This window comes from Oncorhynchus clarkii, chromosome 29 (genome assembly GCF_045791955.1).
Source record: "Oncorhynchus clarkii lewisi isolate Uvic-CL-2024 chromosome 29, UVic_Ocla_1.0, whole genome shotgun sequence".
NCBI classification, from domain to species: domain Eukaryota; kingdom Metazoa; phylum Chordata; class Actinopteri; order Salmoniformes; family Salmonidae; genus Oncorhynchus; species Oncorhynchus clarkii.
This window is the reverse complement of record NC_092175.1, coordinates 35,790,465-35,811,031: the sequence shown is the minus strand read 5'-3', so window position 1 is coordinate 35,811,031 and position 20,567 is coordinate 35,790,465. Positions and strand designations below refer to the sequence as shown.

The window sequence follows — 20,567 nt, the reverse complement described above, 5'->3', positions numbered from 1 at the left end:
GAGAAAAAGGGGGTAAAACAAGTTTGAAAAAATAAATGCAATCATCTTTTCAGCAAAAGCTTAATAAAGAGCACAGTTTTGAGCCGCGGCCGCTTCTATCCTTTAGGAGCTTTTAGTGCTGATAGAACTGGGAACATGGAGGATGAGCCAGGTAGTTTCCAGTCTTTCACTCTGTGATCATCTTCACATACTGTCAAAAGTTTTAGAACACCTACTCATTCAAGGGTTTTTCTTTATTTTGACTCTTTTCTACATTATAGAATAATAGTGAAGACATCAAAACTATGAAATAACACATGGAATCAAGTGTCAAACCAATCCAAATATATTTTAGATGCGAGATTCTTCAAAGTAGCCACCCTTTGCCTTGATGACAGCTTTGCACACTCTTGGCATTCTCTCAACCAGCTTCACCTGGAATGCTTTTCCAGCAGTCTTGAAGGTGTTCCCACATATGCTGAGCACTTTTTGGCTGCTTTTCCTTCACTCTGCAGTCCAATTCATCCCAAACCATCTCAATTGGGTTGAGGTTGGGTGATTCTAGAGGCCAGGTCATCTGATGCAGCACTCCATCCCTATCCTTCTTGGTCAAATAGCCCTTACACAACCTGTAGGTTTGTCCTGTTGAATAACAAAAACAAATGATTGTCCCACTGAGCTCAAACCAGATGGGATGGAGGATCGCTGCAGTATGCTGTGGTAGCCATGCTGGTTAAGTGTGTCTTGAATTCTAGATAAATCACTGACAGTGTCGCCAGCAAAGCACCATCACACCTTCATCTCAAGGCAAAGGGTGGCTGCTTTGAAGAATGCCACTTTTGGTTACTACATGATTCCTTATGTGTTATTTCATAGTTTCGACGTCTTCACTATTATTGTGCAATGTAGAAAATAGTAAAAATAAAGAAAAACCTGTGTGTGTATTTATTTATGTATTAATAGCATGGGTGATTTAAATCCTAACAATGTGTTGAATCCACTGGTTGTCTCTTCCTAGGAGCATGGCATCCCCACCAACATGGGCTACGCGGTGGCTCCCCACCACTCTGGGGTGTACCCCGTCCACGTCCAGCTGTACGACGCTTGGAAGAAGGTGTGGGGCATCAAGGTGACCAGCACGGAGGAGTACCCCCACCTCAAACCTGCCCGCTTCAGACGAGGCTTCTACCACAGTGGCATCAGTGTAAGGACTCAACCCTGCCCCCCCCCCCCCCTCTCTCTCTCTTTCTCTCACACACACACACACACTAGGTTCTACTGTATGTATAAACTAGCAATTCCTGAAACTAAGTCTTAGTTGGTATTTTCAGTCCTGGGTTTGTGCTCAATAATTTAACTAGAACTATTAAATGAGGCTGTTTGAAGTATTTACTCTGGTTTAAGTGTAGACAGTTGCATTGCATCTCTGTCTTTTGGGAAGTGCTGGGTATTGGAATCCTTGCGTGTGCCTTTGAAAGGACAAAGCTTTGTTTTTTGGCGTGCTTGAACAATTTAGTTTAGCTGTTGGGAACAACGTGCTGAGTAGAGTGAAGGGAAGGATCAGTAGTGCTGAAGTAGTCGTGTTGCCATGCCCTAGTGGCGTGGTCTTTTCACTGCCCCTCAGACAGTTTCTGTGTCTCTCTCTGCTCCTCCCCACACCCCATGGAATGAAGCATGCTGACAGACAGATGGAGCAGTGTGACTGATCATTATGGAAATTGCACTCTCAACAAGACAACAAGACAACAAGACAATCTCACCGCAAATCACAGCCTTGGCAAAATCAACGAAGACAACTGCTAGCTTGTGATGTGACAAGAACATTCACATTTTTTGACAAATGTTAATCTGTCTGTCAATGCCAATTTATGTACAGTATCTTTACAAAGTGCAATTTTATGTCCATATGCTTGGCCTGGACATAAACAACAGCTTGCCTGGACATAAACAACAGCTTGCCTATTTAAGAAATGTATGCTTAAATGTCTCAGATTTTAGAGCTTAAAGACATTTGTATTTTATTAATGTACAAACTATGTTGTGATTTATTATCATTATCCTGGTAGAATGCTCCTGTTCTAGACCCAGCAGTTTTCTGTTATTTGTCTGGTGGAAGAGTGTGATGTCACGAAGATGTTAATTCCCATCTCGACACGTCCCTGTGAAATATTCACCGGGAACTTGGCAGAGACTCTGAGGTGTCTCTTCTTTTCTTTCTTCCACTCTCTCTTTTCCCCTTCATCAGCAGTCTGTGACTCCCGTTGGCTGTGACCCGCTCTGTGTTTTATAAAGCAGAGAGAGAAAAGCCTGGGAGCTTCAGTCTGTATCCAGCCTTTCCTTCCTTTCTTTTTCTAAGCATCTCAGTACTGCCTTAGCTGCTGCTTCTACCCCAGCCCTAGATAGCAGAGATTACAGCCTGATCGATACACTGTGTAGCTAGTTAATATCACAGCCTGATAAATACACTGTGTAGCTAGTTAACATTAAAGCCTGATAGATGTTGAGATTGTGTTCTTGACAGTGTGGTGCAAGGACAACAACCTCTCCCTCAATGTGATCAAGACAAAGGCGGTGATTGTGGACTACAGGAAAAGGAGGACGAAGCATGCCCCAATCCTCATCGACAGGGCTGTAGTAGAGCAGATTGAGAGCTTCAAGTTCCTTGGTGTCCACATCACCAGCAAACTAACATGGTTCAAGCACACCAAGACAGTCGGGAAGAGGGCACGACAAAACCTATTCCCCCCCAGGAGACTGCAAAGTTTTGGCATGGGTCCTCAGATCCTCAAGGTTTTATAGCTGCACCATCGAGAGCATCCTGACGGGTTGCATCACTGCCTGGTATAGCAACTGCTCGGCAAGGCACTACAGAGGGTAGTGTGTACGGCCCAGTACATCACCAGGACCAAGCTTCCTGCCATCCGGGACCTCTATGCCAGGAGGTGTTGGAGGAAGGCCCAAAAATTGTCAGACTCCAGCCACCCTAGTCTGACTGTTCTCTCTGCTACCACACGGCAAGCAGTACCGGAGCGCCAAGCCTAGGTCCATGAGGCTTTTAAACAGCTTCTACCCCCAAGCCATAAGTCTCCTGAACAGCTAATCAAATGGCCACCCAGACTTTTGCATTGTCCCCCCCCCCCAATGCTGCTGCTACTCTGTTATCATCTATGCATAGCCACTTTAATAACTCGACCTGCATGTACATAATTATCTCAATTACCCCGACACCGGTGCCCCCGCACATTGACACATTGGCTCTGTACTGGTACGCCCTGTATATAACCCCACTATTGTTATTTACTGCTGCTCTTTACTTATTTGTTATTCTTATCTCTTACTTTTTTTAGGTATTTTCTTTAAACTGCATTGTTGGTTAAGGGCTTGTAAGTAAGCATTTCACTGTAAGGTCTACCTACACCTGTTGTATTTGGTGCATGTGACAAATAACATTTGATTTGATACATCGTGTAGCTAGCTAACATCACAACCTGATGAATACACTGTGTAGCTAGCTAACATCACAGCCTGATGAATACAATGTGTAGCTAGCTAACATCACAGCCTGATGAATGCAATGTGTAGCTAGCTAACATCACAAGGGACAGCGGGACCAGACCCCGCCCTGCTGTTCCACGCCAACCAGTCCGAAGCAAGAACAAAGACGATTCTACCTACGTCATTCTATGTACAAATTCTGATGCACGCCTTGTTTTCGGCGCGCGTTCCAGGGTCTCTCTCTGAGTCAATTGAACAGCCCGTGCACGCCTGAGCAATATTTTTCATTGTAATAAACAGCCTTACATATATTTTATTCCACCGAGTCCAGTTCCTCCAATCTTATCATCAACAGTAGCTAGCTAACATCACAGCCTGATGAATACACTGTGTAGCTAGCTAACATCACAGCCTGATGGATACACTGTGTAGCTAGCTAACATCACAGCCTGATGGATACACTGTGTAGCTTGCTAACATCACAAATCAAATCAAATTTTATTTGTCACATACACATGGTTAGCAGATGTTAATGCGAGTGTAGCGAAATGCTTGTGCTTCTAGTTCCGACAATGCAGTAATAACAAGTAATCTAACTAACAATTCCAAAACTACTGTCTTGTGCACAGTGTAAGGGGATAAAGAATATGTACATAAGGATATATAATTGAGTGATGGTACAGAGCAGCATAGGCAAGATACAGTAGATGGTATCGAGTACAGTATGTACAAATGAGATGAGTATGTAAACAAAGTGGCATAGTTTAAAGTGGCTAGTGATACATGTATTACATAAGGATACAGTCGATGATATAGAGTACAGTATATACGTATGCATATGAGATGAATAATGTAGGGTAAGTAACATTATATAAGGTAGCATTGTTTAAAGTGGCTAGTGATATATTTACATAATTTCCCATCAATTCCCATTATTAAAGTGGCTGGAGTTGAGTCAGTGTCAGTGTGTTGGCAGCAGCCACTCAGTGTTAGTGGTGGCTGTTTAACAGTCTGATGGCCTTGAGATAGAAGCTGTTTTTCAGTCTCTCGGTCCCAGCTTTGATGCACCTGTACTGACCTCGCCTTCTGGATGATAGCGGGGTGAACAGGCAGTGGCTCGGGTGGTTGATGTCCTTGATGATCTTTATGGCCTTCCTGTGACATCGGGTGGTGTAGGTGTCCTGGAGGGCAGGTAGTTTGCCCCCGGTGATGCGTTGTGCAGACCTCACTACCCTCTGGAGAGCCTTACGGTTGAGGGCGGTGCAGTTGCCATACCAGGCGGTGATACAGCCCGCCAGGATGCTCTCGATTGTGCATCTGTAGAAGTTTGTGAGTTGCTGCATAGGATCCACTCCGTTGTCCTGTTTGTAAGGCAGAACACCGGGTCCGCGTCGCGAAAAACATATTCTTGGTCGTACTGATGGTGAGTTGACGCTGATCTTATATTCAGTAGTTCTTCTCGACTGTATGTAATGAAACCTAAGATGACCTGGGGTACTAATGTAAGAAATAACACGTAAAAAAACAAAAAACTGCATAGTTTCCTAGGAACGCGAAGCGAGGCGGCCATCTCTGTCGGCGCCGGAAGTACTGTTGGATACACTGTGTAGCTAGCTAACATCACAGCCTGATGGATACACCTTGTAGCTAGCTAACATCACAGCCTGATGGATACAATGTGTAGCTAGCTAACATCACAGCCTGATGGATACACTGTGTAGCTAGCTAACATAACAGCCTGATGGATACACTGTGTAGCTAGCTAACATCACAGCCTGATGGATACACTGTGTAGCTAGCTAACATCACAGCCTGATGGATACACTGTGTAGCTAGCTAACATCACAGCCTGATGGATACACTGTGTAGCTAGCTAACATCACAGCCTGATGGATACACTGTGTACAGCACCTAGGCTGAACAGCCAGTGTAATGTTTTCCAGGTCGTTCTGCTCCTGCGATTGTGTGCTCGGATGCCAATCGATTGTGTTTTTATTGTGTTTCAACTATGTTAGGACAGAGGCTTTATGTTTGGCTCGAGAAATGGGTTTTGCTGACAGCCTTAAGATTTGCGTCACATTTTATTCTCCACAGTGTGATCTCTAGTTTCAGGGGATAATTGAATCACCTGAGCTGTCAGTGAAGTGGAAAAAACGCATCGAAATAGTGTCACCGAGCATTTATGGCCCTGTTTGAATGTTTGTGTATTTGATTTGTTGTTGACTGGGAATCAGCAGGGTGCGGTTATATTAGGACACTCCCCACTGTGCAGATGTGTTGCTATGTAATATTAATTGTGTTGTGTACTGTAGGTGCTGCCGAGGCAGACGTGTGGCCTGTTTACTCACACTATCTTCTACAACGAGTATCCTGGAGGACCCAAGGAGCTGGACAAACTCATCAATGGAGGGGAGCTCTTCCTCACAGTGCTCCTCAACCCGGTGAGACCAGACACACCTCCATAACATCAGGAGAGGAAGGCTCTATGGTTGCTTTAGCCCTTCTTCCCCCCTCAAATGTATTTCGTGCAACAGTGGTTGGAAGTGACATTGCTGCCTGCATTGTATTGTGTGTTTCTCTGAATGTTGTTCTGTGTTGACTCCTTCCTCACAGATCAGCATCTTCATGACCCACCTGTCCAACTACGGGAACGACCGTCTGGGTCTGTACACCTTTAGGAACCTGGTGAAGTTCCTCCAGACATGGACTAACCTGCGGCTGCAGACCCTGGCGCCTGTGCAGCTGGCCCAGCGTTACTTGCAGATCTTTCCAGAGGAGAGGGACCCCATCTGGCAGGTGTGTGTGTGAGAGGCCATGTGAGCTGTGGGTCACTGGGTTTGTGGAGCTCGGGGACTATCATAAACCAGGCTGTCATTTTAGAGAAGGCTAGACAGGAGCTAAGGACTTTGCTTTTTCAATCAGACTCCATTGCGTCCTACAGTGCAAGTCCTTTTGACTCCGACCATTGCATCCTACAGTGCAAGTCCTTTTGACTCAGTCTCAATTGCTTCTTACAGTGCAAGTCTTATTTGGGTTTAGAGCTACAAGAGGCAGGCTCTTTGAACTGTGGTTTTGTGGGGGAAGCAGACTCAGACACTGTTTCCCAACAACACAGAAAGAAGGCGGTTTCTTTCCCTAAGACGTCCAACTGCCATCTTGGCAGTTCCTCACACTGTCAGTGTGGAGTTGTCACAGTGTAGAAGTTAATGTGGAGTTGTCACAGTGTAGAAGTTAATGTGTGCCACCCTTTGAAGTTTAGAGTAAACTTGTGCCTGCCTGGGTCCAGAGGTTTCTTCAACACAGCACTGTGTTAAATGTATTGGGATTAATATGATAGCCTGGTCGCCTCCATTACCTATGAGGCAGTGGGGAGGGAAGGAGTTAGATTTAGGGCAGTTGGTATCGTCTTGACATGCAGATAGACCCTGAGGCACATGACACCACGGGCCTTGCAGGGCTGCTCTGAGCTATCTTCCACATAGATACACTGAAGGCGTCTAACCAATCAGGAAGACCAATGAAAAGGCACCCTTCCTGATACTGATTATGGGTTCTTTCCTTAGTCCCTACAAGAAGGTACTAAGGAGCATAATTGATCAAGGGGTGATTTAGAAACCAAATGTTTGAGTCTGCTCCCCCAAACCTCTGTTAGACTAGACTGGTTGGGTTCGTTTGAGCTGAATTAAAAGCACCCCTCCCCTTGGCACATTGTTGGTCCCACAGGGTGGATACAGTTGTCTGTAACCGTTGTGCCACATGTTAATACATACACACACAGGTCTCACTGCTTTACCACAGTAACAAGTCCCCTGGCCAAGTTAGTGGTAGACTTTAATTGCAAACAGACTGCCGCTATATATGAGACTGGTGTGTGTGTGAGAATAGTGTTGTACCAGTCAAAAGTTTGGACACACCTACTCAATCAAGGGTTTTACTTTATTTTTACATTGTAGAATACTATTGAAGACATCAAAACTATGCAATCATGTAGTAACCAAAAATATATATATTTTTTAGATTCTTCAAAGTGCACGCTCTTGACATTCTCTCAACCAGCTTCATGAGGTAGTCATCTGGAATGCATTTCAGTTAACAGGTGTGCCTTGTTAATTTGTGGATTTTTTTTCCCTCAATGCATTTGAGCCAATCAGTTGTGTTGTGACTAGGGCTGTGGCGGTCACAAAATTTCGTCAGCCAGTGATTGTCAAGCAAATAACTGTCGGTCTCACGGTAATGAACCGTTAATTAACATAAACACATTTAGCATCTCCTGGCTTCCATGTAATATAGCCTACACTTTCACAATAAATCCATTATTTATTTTAGACAGGTCTAAAGAAGCATGATATGGAGAAAATGTAGTCTATTTCAGAAGAAAAAAATAGCATACTCCTCATGTGGTTATATGCCAAATGGCTGTGGGCTACGCTAGTTCATTTAGCAGACAAGATTTGCTTATCATCCCATGGCATTATTTTATAGTATGAAGAATACAATTGAACAAAGTTGAATAAAATATAAATATTGTCTCCGAACATTTCAGGGAGTGCGCACATGAGTCTATTCTGTGTTGAGTGATTAACAAAGAAACAGGTACTCCTATATGCTTAATTTAGAGTTATTCATGTAACTTTAGTTATTCTACAAACGTTGGGCTATATGTTTTGACTGCTGCATTGTAAGGCTGCATGATGAGATTCTAATGATTTGAAAAGATTTGCTTGAAGGCATGAGCTCTGCTTTGTTTTTTTTGCGCAGGCTGTACACACTTCATCAGTCTTTCATTCACAATTTGACAAGCACTTGATAATGCCTCGAATTTCAGAGCAGCATTCCCTTTGTGGCCGTATTGCACCCTAAAAAAATCTGTCTTTTGGGGCGTTGTGCCCTTCTCCCGGAGTGTTCCCCGGTAGGCCGTCATTGAAAATAACAATTTGTTCTAAACTGAATTTCTTCGTTAAATAAAAGTTCAATTAAATTCTCCCTGAGTGTGCTGCGCAATCGGAAGCTCTCTCACTCACATGGCTCTCCGTCACGTGATGGTCTTTCTCACAGGCTGCAAATGAAGATGGGCACATCGGGAAAGCAACTGTGCGCCTCATCCAATGCCGAGGTGCATATTGGAAGAACTGTCCACATTTACTTTGTCAGCCAACAAGATGAGTAGGCCTAACAAACAGCAAAAGCGCTAGCCTATGTCAATCTACTCTCCCCCATAGTACAAAAGTCGATCTATTCTATTCTGTGTGAGAAATAAATAGTCCAAACATCGTCTGGGACAGTTGTGGGATGCGATGGGTCCCAAATGAATACGACCACTAGCATCAAAACATGTTTTTTATGTGGCTGATGCAATAGATCAGAATGTTTAGCTTAAAAATGTTGATATTTGATTTGGCTATTTCTTCACATTATGAGTGCAGCATGGCAGTAAGCTGTAAGTGTGAATGTTCCATTAGTGCGAAAACACCATTCTCAAAAGTGACTGCAAATGCAATTATAAATGTAATGCTTTTATTATAATGGTGCGTTTTTATAGCGCAAATTATCTTCCCCAAACTTGAAACTCACGCTCTGCTTATATACAGTTGAAGTCGGAAGTTTACAGGTTGGAGTCATTAAAACTTGTTTTTCAACCACTCCACAAATTTCTTGTTAACAAGTCGGTTAGGACATCTACTTAGTGCATGACACAAGTAATTTCTCCTACAATTGTTTACAGACAGATTTTTTCACTTCTAATTCGCTGCATCACAATTCCAGTGGGTCAGAAGTTTAGATACACTAAGTTGACTGTGCCTTGAAACAGCTTGGAAAATTCCAGAAAATGTCATGGCTTTAGATGCTTCTGATAGCCTAATTGACATCATTTGAGTCAATTGGAGGTGTACCTTTGGATGTACTTCAAGGCCTACCTTCAAACTCAGTGCCTCTTTGCTTGACATCATGGGAAAATCAAAAGAAATCAGCCAAGACCTCAGAAAAAAAATTGTAGACCTCCACAAGTCTGGTTCATCCTTGGGAGCTATTTCCAAACACCTGAAGGTACCACGTCCATCTGTACAAACAATAGTACGCAAGTTCAAACATCATGGGACCACGCAGCCGTCATTCCGCTCAGAAAGGAGACGCATTCCGTCTCCTAGAGAGGAACAACAGCGAAGCACCTTGTGAAGATACTTTTTTACCTGTTTCCTAAAGCATCTATATTCACAGTAAAACAAGTCCTATATCAAAATAACCTGAAAGGCCGCTCAGCAAGGAAGAAGCCACTGCTCCAAAACCGCCATAAAAATGCCAGACTACAGTTTGCAACTGCACATGAGTACAAAGATCGTACTTTTTTGGAGAAATGTCATCTGGTCTGATGAAACAAAAATAGAACTGTTTGGCCATAATGACCATCATTATGTTTGGAGGAAAAAGGGGGAGGCTTGCAAGCTGAAGAACACCATCCCAACCATGAAGCACAGGGGTGGCAGCATCATGTTGTGGGGGTGCTTTGCTGCAGGAGGGACTGGTGCACTTCACAAAATAGATTTCATCATGATGGAGGGAAATTATGTGCATATATTGAAGCAACATCTCTAGACATCAATCAGGAAGTTGAAGCTTGGTCTCAAATGCGTCTTCCAAATAGACAATGACCCCAAGCATACTTCTAAAATTGGGAAGCTTGTGGAAGGCGACCTGAAGCGTTTGACCCAAGTTAAACTATTTAAAGGCAATGCTACCAAATACTAATTGAGTGTATGTAAACCTCTGACCCACTGTGAATGTGAGGAAAGAAATAAAAGCTGAAATAAATATCTCTCTCTACTATTATTCTGACATTTCACATTCTTAAAATAAAGTGCTGACTCCAACTGACCTAAGACAGGGAATTTTTGCTCTGATTAAATGTCAGGAATTGTGAAAAACTGAGTTTACATGTATTTGGCTAAGGTGTGTTAACTTCTGACTTCAACTGTATGCCAGTTAGGCTCTACACCCCTTGTAAAGCGGATTAATGTGCTCATTTTAAGAATTTATTTGTCCACTAGTTGTGATCCAAGCCTTGTCAAAATGTATAGGCCTATGGGCTAGGCTACATGAGGTGTGTGACTATGATTAGAAAAAGTTGCAAAATAAAGGCTTTGTTTCTTATGCTGGGAATCATTCACAAGTGATAATATATCATTCACAAGTGAGGCTAATATTGTCACCCATCAGACTTTTCTTGATTTAATCTTGTCTTTACATATACTAAATAATATATGTGTGACATTTGTTTTGATTTAGAATTTACCATTATGCACCTTAATCGAAACGGGCAGTGGGAAAAAATGCATGTCATCTATGCACTTAGATGGCGAATGGAAGACGCTTTTCCCCGAGGCTTATTTTCATGCCTGCCAGGTAGGCTTTACTCCTGATTTAAATATAAGCAATGTGCTTGATATTAGGAAAGTTGAGAAATAAATATAGTAGGCATAGCCTTTAGAAAGCTGACGCAATCCAGGTATTTATATTGCACCCATCACTGTTTTCTCCCGTAATTACATAGCCTATAGAAATGTTGCGCAACATGAGATCATGGGCTCTTATGACGTGTTTGATTAGATTTTCGATTACATTTGCATTGATGTCAGAGTGATTAGAGGGATAATAGAGTGCTGCGTGCCAGGCAGTTAGCAAGTTTGGTAGGTTACTAATGACCATCAGCAGCATCAGAGCTGGGAGAAGACTAGTTACCGTGACTAAATGGTCATATGGCATTTGACTACTGCCTTCATGACTCGTGATCGCCGGTGTGGCAGTAATACTGTCACCGCAACAGCCCTAGTTGTGACAAGGTCGGGGGGGTTTACAGAAGATAGCCCTATTTGGTAAAAGACAAAGTCCATATTATGGCAAGAACAGCTGAAATATGGAAAGAGAAACGACAGTCCATCATTACATCATTACTTTAAGACATGGTCAGTCAATCCGGAACATTTCAAGGACTTTGAAAGTTTCTTTAAGTGCAGTCGCAAAAAACATCAAGTGCTATGATGAAACTGTCTCTCATGAGGGCCACCACAGAAAATAAAGACCCAGAGTTACCTCTGCTGCAGAGGGTAAGTTCATTAGAGTTGCCAGCCTCAGAAATTGCAGCCCAAATAAATGCTTCACATAGTTCAAGTAACAGACACATCTCAACATCAAATGTTCAGAGGAGACTGTGTGAATCAGGCCTTTATGGACGAATTACTGCAAAGAAACCACGACTAAAGGACACCAATAAGAAGAGACTTTCTTGGACCAAGGAACACGAGCAATGGACTTTACACTGGTGGAAATCTATCCTTTGGTCTGAGTCCAAATGTGAGATTTTTGGTTCCAACCACTGTGTCTTTGTGAGACAGAGTAGATGAACAGATGATCTCCACATGTGTGGTTCCTATTGTGAAGCATGGAGGAGGAGGTGTGGGCGTGCTTTGCTGGTGACACTGTCTGTGATGTATTTAGAATTCAAGGCACACTTAACCAGTATGGTTACCACAGCATTCTGCAGCAATACGCCATCCCACCTGGTTTGCACTTGGTGGGAATATAATTTGTTTTTCAACAGGACAATGACCCAACACACCTCCAGGCTTTGTAGGGGCTATTTTGCCAAGAAGGATAGGGATGGAGTGCTGCATCAGATGACCTAGCCTCCACAATCCCCTACCTCAGCCCAATTGAGATGAGTTGGACCACAGAGTGAAGGAAAAGCAGCCAACAAGTGCTTAGCATATGTGGGAACTCCTTCAAGACTGTTAGAAAAGCATTCCAGGTGAAGCTGGCTGAGAGAAGGCCAAGAGTGTGCAAAGCAGTTATCAAAGCAAAGGGTGGCTACTTTGAAGAATCTAGTATCTAAATATACATTTTAATTTGTTTAACGCATGATTCCATATGTGTTATTTCATAGTTTTGAGGTCTTCACTATTATTCAACAGTGTAGAAAATAGTAAAAATAAACACTTACTCTTTGATGGGTTTGTCTAGACTTTTGACTGGTACTGTATATTCTGAACTGGTTGGGCAAGTCATACCTATGGCAGCTCATCCTGAGGCATATATTCCCTCCATGTTTACTGAACGGAACTTCCAGGTGAACTAATTCTGCCCACTCTGTCCCTCTACAGGACCCCTGTGAGGACAAAAGGCACAAAGACATCTGGTCCAAAGAGAAGACATGCGACCGATTCCCTAAGCTGCTCATAATTGGACCACAGAAGACAGGTGAGCAGTAAACAAATACATTGTACAAAAAACATTTAATTAACAAGGTTACCTCAGTTCAGTGATGCAACCACACTCATAGCAATTACAAGTTTGAACCTAGAGAGAGAAACATGATCTGAGCTTGTGGGGGGGGGCACAAAAATAGTGCATTCAAACTGTATATTGTTTGGGAAAATATGCAGTACAAACCTTTTTGATGAGGCTAATTTGAAGGAGAAAGAATTATTGAGAAAAATTATTGATTGGATGTATTTCTTGGTTTCTTTTCATTTTGATAAGAGATGGAAATGTAATGAATTGAAGGTTGTGAAAAATTGGGTGTCTATAAATTCTGACGTGAAAATGTAATGAATTGTCACCACGGAAAAAGTTTGAATACCACTGTGCTAGTGGGCTGTAGATTCTGTATGGTTACGTCCCTATTCCTTTGATAGTGCATGACTTTCCTATATAGGGAATAGAGTCCCGTTTTGGACACAGACTATGTCCCAGTTAAGGTGTGAGCATGCTTCGGTTTGGCTGGCTTCTAGCCTACTCCCTTATAAGACCTACACTTAAAAAAAACTAGAAAAAAGTGGCAATAGTACTGTTTGTCCATCTTGAGAAGCCGTAGCCAATATAGAATTCCTCAAAATAGTCCGAATTGATCTAAGATAACTCAAGAAATCTGTCATAAATGTTTACGTTTTTGCCGAGGATATCTTACACGCTACCCAAACTGGACTTGTCGCGTGCGCCAGCGGTGCAAAATAAATGTACACATACAATGTTATTCAATCGTTGCACCCACAGTGCTCGCACACGCCAACGAGCGTCTGTGTTTCCAATCGCTAAAATAGAAGTTGCTTCTATTTGTGACGCCGAACGTGATGCCTCTCCCATCTCCTCATTGGCTTTTAGAAGCATATACCCACGTGCCATCTCCTCATTGGTTATACCCACGTGGGTAATTGAAATATGAATTGCGGTCAGTCGGTTGTGGTAATACACCTAATTATGAAAGTTGGATGCCAATCGCCATATAAAGTCCAAAGAAGAAAAGGCCTAGGAGGAGAGACTACTAGAAACAATTCGATTGACCGTTTTGTGCGTAGATTGTCGGAGTAGAGGACCTTGTGTCATTCAGCAAAAATAACAACTCAACGTTTATATCCCAGGACAAATTAGCTAGCAACAGCAAGCTAGCTAAATAGGACAAATTAAGTAGCAACTACAAGCTAGCTAGCTAAATTGCCATGCATGTTTAATGCTTTTCGACCTGTCCCCAAATTAATATAATTGGTTCATGGTTTGTTTTGATATTTCAACCTGCGTGTCGTGATCGCATTTTATGTGGGGGCTTTGGGCATGGTGTTAGTTGCACCGTTTTATATATATATAGGAAGATGTTTGGTGCAGTGTTTCTCAAGTGAAAAATCTTGCATGAAAACGAGTCATCTCTTGTTGAATGACAGCAAACACTTCATTGAAGAATCCCTACTGTTGACCAGTCACAGACGAATGGGTGTGGACTTCGGCTTCCGACTTGGCTTGCTTCGAGAACAAATGTTGTGTGCACGAACAGCTGACCTCACTAAACACTTGCCGTAATGAAAATGAACGAATACGTCACAAAATGTTGTCATTACTATATGCACGAACTGTTCCGGATGTGACGAATGCAGACGCTTTTAGTCTACTCTACACACCACCAGGGTGTGGCTCACTGTACTAGATCCACTGCACCAGGAGAAGTTGTTATTCTGTCTGGCATGGGGCAGCCTTGAACCTCTGATTATTGACAGCCTGGAGAGAAAGGATGGATAATTGGCAACTGAGCAGCCATTTACAGAGTGTCATATACTTAATTTCCTTTATAGGTTCACCGTAGGCAGGCAGTCAGTCGCTGGCTTTTATTGTAACCTTGACTGCACCCCAGTAAATGGGAATTCCAGATTTACTGCGTAGCCTAATTAAAGTTCTTGAAGATGTCTTAAGGGAGCGATAACCCTCCTTCTGAGAGCGCTGTAAACTGGCCCCGTTAATCTTTTCAATAAAAATGGATTAGGGGGTTGGAGCTGAGAGTAAATTCACACACTTCACCGTTTTAATTACCTAACTGCACCAACATTCACTATAGTCACGTCAGCCATCTTGTCTGTCAACTAGTAAATGACCGATATGGATTTTTTTTAGGACCGATACTGATTTTGGATGGCCCATGGTCAATATTTTAGGCTGATATTCAACATCATAAAATGAGAAAAAATGTAATACAAATTTCCCAATTTTAAACAATAGATTGGACTTTTGTTTTCACCAATCTAACTTTATAACACAATGGTGGTAATGTTATTTGAATGGTAAATCTCTTAATAAACTGGGTCAATTAAGATGGCATAGGCCTACTCACTATACAGGTGAATGCCTATTCAATAGGAGTGTGTGCATATATTGAGCTGAGCTTGTTTTGGCTGATCAGTAGAGTCTATGGTGCTACAGATGACAAATATAATATCCTTCAATGTGGGAATTACACTACATTGACAAAAGTATGTGGACACACACTCGTCAAACATCACATTCCTAAATCATGGGCATTAATATGGAGTTGTCCCCTCCCTTCAACTGCTATAACAGCCTCCGCTCTTCTGGGAAGGCTTTCCACTAGATGTTGGAACATTGCTGCGGGGACTTGCTTCCATTCAGCCACGAGCATTGGTGAGGTCAGGCATTGATGTTGGGCGATTAGGCCTGGCTCGCAGCCAGTGTTCCAATTCATCCCAAAGGTTTTAGATGGGGTTGAGGTCAGGGCTCTGTACAGGCCAGTCAAGCTCTTTCACACCGATATCGACAAACCATTTCTGTATGGACCTCGCATTGGGCACGGGGGCATTGTCATGCTGAAACAGGAAAGGGCCTTCCCCAAACTTTTGCCACAAAGTTGGAAGCACAGAATCGTCTAGAATGTCACTGTATGCTGTAGCGTTAAGATTTCCCTTCACTAGTTTATACTGGATTAAGTGTACATTTTCGTTAAATGCAATTGTGTTAGTAATGTTCCACCATTCCCTCCATCTTGTGCCAATATCACTTATTTTTATGTCTCGGTTCCAGTAGTTATTTTTTTCAAGAGATTATCAGTTGGATAGGCACTCGGCAAGGTCTTGCATATCTTACCTATCATATGAACATCCTTTTCTGACTCAAATAGGATTCCCTCAAGATTTCTCTGATGTCCAAGATTTCAAATTTAAATTTCTTGATATGAAACTTAAGTTGCATGTCTTTGAAATGATCTACGTTGCTTAATAATTCTGTCATGGAAATAAATGTATTTCCTATTACCAAATAATTTCCGGTTCCTATGCCTTCCATGTGGAAGGCATATTTTATCAGTGAATTCTGAAAAGATATCCAAGGATTGTTCCATAATGTTGTGTTTTTTAGTGATGATATTGATTCTTGTTGAAAACGTTTAATTATCTTCCATATTGTTATTGTGTTCTTAACTATGAAGTTGTTAATGTTCTTAGCTTCATTCTTAGACACGTGAAAAGATTCTGGGGATGAGCATTTGCATCTAAAATATGTGCCCATTGTTCCTCTTCGGTGCATTTAACGATACATGGATTGTAGAAAACATTATGAACACCTGCTCTTTCCATGACATAGGCTGACCAGCTGAAACTATGATCACTTGTTAAATCTACTTCAATCAGTGTAGATGAATGGGAGGAGACAGGTTAAAGAAGGATTTTAAAGCCTTGAGACAATTGAGACATGGATTGTGTTTCGGTGCCTTTCAACGGGGTATTGTAATAAGTGCCAGGCGCACCGGTTGGAACTGCAACTTTGCTGGGTTTTTCACGCTCAACAGTTCCCTGTGTGTATCAAGAATGGTCCACCACCCAAAGGACATCCAGACAATTTGACACAACTGTGGGAAGCATTGAAGTAAACAAGGGCCAGCATCCCGGTGGAACGCTTTCAACACCTTGTGTAGTCCATATCCCGACCAATTGAGGCTGTTCTGAGAGCAAAAAGGTGATTCAATATTAGGAAGGTGTTGTTAATATTTTGTACAGTCAGTGTATGTCGCAAGTAAAGGTCCTGGACGGCGAGTTGATACAATTCCAAGTCTGTAAGGTTAAAACCACCTGGCCGAGGAAGATGTAAAACTTTTATTATATCCATCTTATTTGACCACAAAGTCTTATGACCGAGTATACTTTTTTTTAAAGAATGTGTTTGGTGGGGTAATTCGGATTACTGAGAATAAATAACTGTTGGAGCCATTCTGAAAAGATTTATTATACCTGGAAGATTGTTGTATTTAATTAGATCTGCTTTCATATTGTTGATAATGGGATTATGTTATCTTTATTAAACGTATTTGTTGACACCTATTAAGCATCCTAAGTATTTTATATTATTTTTGTGGTCCACTTAAAGGATTGCTGTAGATCATGAGTTATTATTTTGCTTTTCTATGTTCATGTTATATCCTGAGATTTTAGGACATTCTGAAAATATTTTTAGCAAGACCGGCATTCCGTTTCAAATGTTGGTCAGGTATATCAGGAGATCATTTGCAAATACATTTAGATATTCGTTTGCCAATATTTAGGCATTTTAAAACACTTCCTCCTTTGCCTATTATGACAATTATCTAATCTGACTATCGGCTGTCAATTTACGGATATGACTGTGGCTGGTCAGATCAGCACACCAGTAAATAGCTAGCATTACACCGCAAGTCAGATGGCTTGAAGCTGAAAATGGTGCATGTTCAAAATTATGACCAGCTAACGTTAGCTAGCTACGTTGGCTATTAGCTCCTATCTGATATCTAACACAATGTTTAGCTAGCATAGTAGCTAATATAGCTAGCTTGCTAACACTACAGATGAAAGGGTTCATTATCATTATATTTGCTAACGGGTCACAAAGCTATCTGCTTAGCTAGCTAGTTTATTGCATGCACGTCTACACAAGTCTTATTATTGGTGAATTACACTGAACTAGTATTTGCAACAGGAGATCAACTTTGGTCACTGTCAATTCATCTGTTTCTCAATACTGCACCTTTCTGTTGGAGAATGAGCTTTCTGCTTGCTGGGCAGTGCTCGTGGCTCAGGCGATGAGTGTCGGCTGGCATAGCAGCAGTTTTGTAATGTGGACAGAGTATCCGCAAAATCGTTAGAGAAGGGCCGATAGGGATGGATTAGAAAAGCCCAAATCGGCTCGATATATCAGCACGGCTGATAAACGGTTGTTTCCTGTCAACATTAGATCCACCACTCCTCTTTAACTGTCACTTCATCTCTAACGTAGTTGAGTGTTCTGGTCTTTATTGCTATTTAAGCTTTGGCACATTTGAGATGGGTAGTAAATAGCTGTTCTAATTACCCGGAAATATGCATGTTTAGCATTTACATCAAGTTCTATATTTAAATTAAATCTATTACATTTACATAACCTAATAGTAGTTATCTACATTTGATATTAGTATGAGCAATACTAATGACAACGTGTGTTCTCTGCTAAGGCACCACAGCCCTGTATCTGTTCTTGGGGATGCATCCTGATCTGACCAGTAACTACCCCAGCAAGGAGACCTTTGAGGAGATCCAATTCTTCAGTGGCCACAGCTACCACAGAGGCATCGACTGGTAGGTTATTCCCCTTGTCTTACCCTAACATATTCATTGCCACCAGTCAGTTGGGCATTAATTCCTCTTCTCCAACACATTTACAACAGTCCTGCTTTTATTTTGGGGGCAGCATGATTGAATGGAGACACATTGCTCCTGTAAACCACTGTGCTTTTCATAGTATATTAAACCAACTGAGTTGCCCAGTTTTGAAACATATTCCAGTTAATATTTTTGGCTTTAGAGGAACGTTTCATCCTTCAAAGGGAGAGGCTTTGGTTCATCCCCCTCTGAGCTCAATCATTGATTAACAGAAAGCAGACAATTGGATTTATGAATCAAACATTAGTGTGTGGTGGGCTCAGTTGTGGAAAATCTTTAATGTGTGCAAAGTCTGTCTCTCTTACTGGTTTATGCTGGTGCAGTCATGTTTTATCCATTAAATTGCATAGTTATTGATGAAAAATGAAACTAGTCTTGTGGTGTTTAGGTAGGACTAGGGCTGTTACGGTGACCGTATTACCGCCACACCTGCGGTCACGAGTCATGACGGCAGTCAAATTCCACGAAGACTGTTTAGTCACGCTAACTAGTCTTCTCCAAGCTCTGATGCTACTGCTGGTCTTTAGTATCCTACCAAACTTGCTAACTGCCTGGTACTCATCAGCACTATATTGTCCCTCTAATCACTCTGGCATCAATGCAAATGTAATTGAAAATCTAATCAAACACTTCACGAGAGCCCATAAGCTCATGTTGTGCAACATTTCTATAGGCTTTGGAATTGTCTGAGAAATCATTGATGGCCTTTCTTAAAAATAGGAGGATACCATCAGCTTTCTAGCCGGAAAGTATTCAGACCCCTTGACTTTTTCCACATTTTTGTTATGTTACAGGCTTATTCTAAAAAAAAAAAAAAATTTTTTATCCCTCATCAATCTACACACAATACACCATAATAACAAAGCGATAACAGGTTTTTAGACATTTTTAGGTAATTTATTACAAATAAAAAACAGATACCGTATTTACATAAGTATTCAGATGCTTTGCTATGAGATTAGAAATTGAGCTCAGGTGCATCCTGTTTCCATCGATCATCCTTGAGCTGTTTCTACAACTTGATTGGAGTCCACCTGTGGTAAATTCAATTGATTGGACATGATTTGGAAAGGTACCCTGTCTATATAAGGTCCCACAGTTGACAGGTTGAAGGAATTGTCTGTAGAACTCCGAGATAGGATTGTGTCGAGGCACAGATCTAGGGAAGGTTACTAAAACATTTCTTACTCTTTGAATGTTCCCAAGAACACTGTGGCCTCAGTCATTTTTAAATGGAAGAAGTTTGTTGCCTCCGGAGTGGTGCAGCAGTCTAAGGCACTGCATTGCAGAGCTTCAGAGGTCACTAAAGCCCCGGGTTCGATCCCAGGCTGTGTCACAGCCGACCGTGACCAGGAGACCCATGAGGCGGCCCTCAAAAAGGGATTTCCTTTTTCCATCGCATTGTAGCGACTCGTGGCTGGCCGGGCGCTTGTAAGCTGACTTCAGTCACCAGCTGGACAGTGTTTCCTCCGACACATTGGTGCGGCTGGCTTCCGGGTTAAGCGAGCAGTGTGGCTTGGCAGGGTCGTGTTTCAGAGGACGCGTGACTCTCGACCTGCAGCAATGGGACAAGACTGTAATTACCAATTGGATATCACAAAATTGTGGAGAAAAAAATACATAAAAATGTAAGCAGTTTGGAACCACCAAGACTCTTCCTAGAGCTGGCCTCCCGGCCAAACTGAGGAATCAGGGGAGAAGGGCCTTGTTCAGGGAGGTTACCAAGAACCCGATGGCTACTCTGACAGAGCTCCATATTTACTCTGTGGAGATGAGAGAACCTTCCAGAAGGACAACTGCAGCATTCCACCAATTAGGCCTTTATGGTAGTGGCCAGACAGAAGCGACCTCTCAGTAAAAGCCACATGACAGCCCGCTTGGAGTTTGCCAAAAGGCACTTAAAGGACTCTGACCATGAGAAACCAGATTGTCCGGTGAAGCAAGATGGTGGCAGCATCATGCTGTGGGGATGTTTTTCAGCTTCAAGGACTGGAAGACTAGTCAGGATCGAGGGAACGATGAATGGCACAAAGTACAGAAATCCTTGATGACACTTACCTTCCAACAGGACAACGACCCTAAGCACACAGCCAAGACCACACA

The 20,567-nt window shown here is 42.2% G+C and overlaps 1 protein-coding gene across 1 annotated transcript in view; it reads left to right on the top strand.

Annotated features, from left to right (window-relative positions):
• The window catches only part of LOC139388353 (bifunctional heparan sulfate N-deacetylase/N-sulfotransferase 1-like), a 144,038-nt gene that overhangs the window by 103,239 nt on the left and 20,232 nt on the right, over positions 1 to 20,567 (top strand). The window contains exons 7-11 of the mRNA XM_071134968.1: positions 998 to 1,183; positions 5,787 to 5,915; positions 6,088 to 6,270; positions 12,627 to 12,723; positions 18,257 to 18,380. Coding sequence (XP_070991069.1) covers positions 998 to 1,183; positions 5,787 to 5,915; positions 6,088 to 6,270; positions 12,627 to 12,723; positions 18,257 to 18,380 — 719 coding nt within the window. The remainder of the gene's footprint in view (positions 1 to 997; positions 1,184 to 5,786; positions 5,916 to 6,087; positions 6,271 to 12,626; positions 12,724 to 18,256; positions 18,381 to 20,567) is intronic.